Genomic DNA, 2,500 nt, shown 5'->3' with positions numbered 1-2,500 from the left:
GAGTGATTTAATTGGCCAGACTTAGCAAATTTCCTTGAGCTTCTGGGCCCGGTTGTTCGAAAGCCGATTAAGTTAACCCAGGATTAGCGTAAAGTTTCGTTTCATGTTTTCAACTTTTTGTTGAAAGCTTCTTTTGCTTGTTTTTGTTTTTTAGGATTGACTTCTTCTACTGCAAAGTTTTCCCGAATATCAGCGTTGACCAACATTTGGAAGTCGAGAAGTTAACTCCTTGGTTCATTTTTAATCTCGGATTAGCGTTAATCGGCTTTTAAACAACCGGGCCCTGTTGCGTTTCGTTTCCACACGACGCAAGCGAACGCATAAGGAAAAGAAAAAAGTTTGATCCTTGATGTGCTTGTGCTAGTGCTTGTTCCAACCCACCCCGTTTTCACGGTGAAATAAACGCTCTTATGCTTGTGTTTGTGCTCGAGTCGCTAGTGAAAACCAGGCTTTTAGGCCCGTTTTTAAACGTCGCATTTTACATGTGCCGAACTTAATGAAAATGAGCGAAAACAATAGAATTTTCTCATTTGCATTAGATTCGGCACATGTAAAATGCGACGTTTAAAACGGGCCTTAACTTCTCGAGGAGAAAGACTCACTAGTTTAAGAATGCAACGTGTATGTGCGCGGCTGAATTAATATGCAGCACAGGAGTTTCGCGCTTTCGGACTTTAAAAGTCGCGTTTTGCATTTTTACACGCTTAAATTTAAAGCTAGTGAGTACATGACTTCAATTTTTTCCTAGATCCAACCCTCTGAGGTCAAATCGGTCAATCGGAAACTTCCAAGGTTGTAAGATTCAACAAGTCGTTTTTGTGGACATTATCACTACTGCGATTTTTGAAAACGTGAAAGAAAAAACATTTTACACCATACCTATCGTGAATTCTAGTGGGCTGGAGAAGGGATTTGGTCACGTGAAACATATGATCACGTGCAGCGATGACTTCGGGGGGTGGGTTGAACATGTTGACTGCAGCAACCTGGGAAGAAAGAGAAACATTACATAAAAACAAAAATAAACAACTCAAGATTTAATATCAAATAAAGGCCAATCTCGGTGAAGATCACAAGAAAAAAAACTTCTGTGAACTATCAGACTCATATACAGCTAGCGTAACATCGCGAGCTCATCAAGGAGGGCGTCTACCTCCACTAATTCCTTGAGTCAACCACTTCCCGAGTAAATTCATTTTTAGGAACAGGTTTTTCAGGCGAAAAGTATCATATTTCCCTTGAAGCTGACAGCTTGATTGGCTTTTACAACATTGGCCGTGCCGAATCTCCCAAGGGAGGCGTTCTCTAAATAAATCTACGACTCCTAGGCGAGGTAGCGTTTTTTACGCTCAGATTCTGAGCGTAAGTATCGTGATTGGCTGGAATTAAAATTGTGTCAATCACCAACTTAATCCCCTAGTCTGATTGGTTGAATTCAACGTCACGCTGTTTTCGAGATCTCAAACATCCGCCTAAACCTCGCCGCCAACGTTCTCTTTTTGACCTGATGCAAAATTATCGCAACAGTGCTTAATTTTCCTTACACACACGTTGCAAACAAGTTGTGAAGAATTGCCCGAAATATTGTATATGGATTCCAGCCATATTTCTTAGTCGTTCAGCCCATACAACACCAAACGATTTCTTTTTTGGCGATGGTCTGAACAAATTCACACAACATTTGTTGAGACATATTCTTCCAGTAAACTCCTTTCACAAACTCGACACAGACCCTTGAAGGATTGCTCCTTTTTCGGGCGACCGTGTTTTGGTTTTACACTTCTCTCAGCCATGAGATTTTTTTGGAAAAAAAAAAGATTCCTGGGTGGCGCAATTTCCCTGTGAACGTTTTCTGATTGGATGTAATTTGACAGTTAGAGCAGTTAGAGATTTCGCAGCTATCTCATGTATGCATATTAATTAATCACATGACGTCACGCCCCCATGTTGGTGTCCCCAAACAAAGAAACGGCGGCCATGTTGGTGTCCCGAACCAATCCTCCGGGAATTGAACGCTATTATTATGCAAACGCTTTCTATTGTTTTCGTTGCAAAACATAGTTGTTGATCACGTAAGCGTAAACCAAGAATAGAGAGATTTACGTACAAACGTGGGCCTGCCGACGCTCCTGGCAACATTTAATTAATAATGAGATTTAAGGCTCTGTTATACTGTAAAATGTTTCGTGCAACTTGTCTCGCAATGTTTTGGCGACATTGTGGCGGGACAAGTTGCGCGAAACATTTCACAGTGTAACATACCCTGCAGAGGCCAAAATCGTTGCGACACAAGTTGCAAGAGCCGTTGCCTAAAGTAGAATCGAGTTCTAATTTTCGTGCAACTTGTCTCGCAAGGCTTTTGGCCATTGCAGGGTATGTTACAATGTGAAATGTTTCGCGCAACTTGTGCCGCCACAATGTCGCCAAAACATTGCGAGACAAGTTGCACGAGACATTTCACAGTGTAACAGCGCCTTTAGCATCACTTTCACGGCAAATG

At 41.7% G+C, this 2,500-nt stretch overlaps 1 protein-coding gene across 1 annotated transcript in view; it reads right to left on the bottom strand.

Moving 5' to 3' along the window:
* The window catches only part of LOC138011858 (leucine-rich repeat and guanylate kinase domain-containing protein-like), a 29,887-nt gene that overhangs the window by 18,000 nt on the left and 9,387 nt on the right, over positions 1 to 2,500 (bottom strand). The window contains exon 11 of the mRNA XM_068859089.1: positions 880 to 986. Within this exon, the coding sequence (XP_068715190.1) occupies positions 880 to 986 (107 nt within the window). The remainder of the gene's footprint in view (positions 1 to 879; positions 987 to 2,500) is intronic.

This window comes from Montipora foliosa, chromosome 7 (assembly GCF_036669935.1).
Source record: "Montipora foliosa isolate CH-2021 chromosome 7, ASM3666993v2, whole genome shotgun sequence".
Taxonomy (NCBI): Eukaryota; Metazoa; Cnidaria; class Anthozoa; order Scleractinia; family Acroporidae; genus Montipora; species Montipora foliosa.
This window is presented reverse-complemented; position numbering and strand designations above follow the sequence as displayed.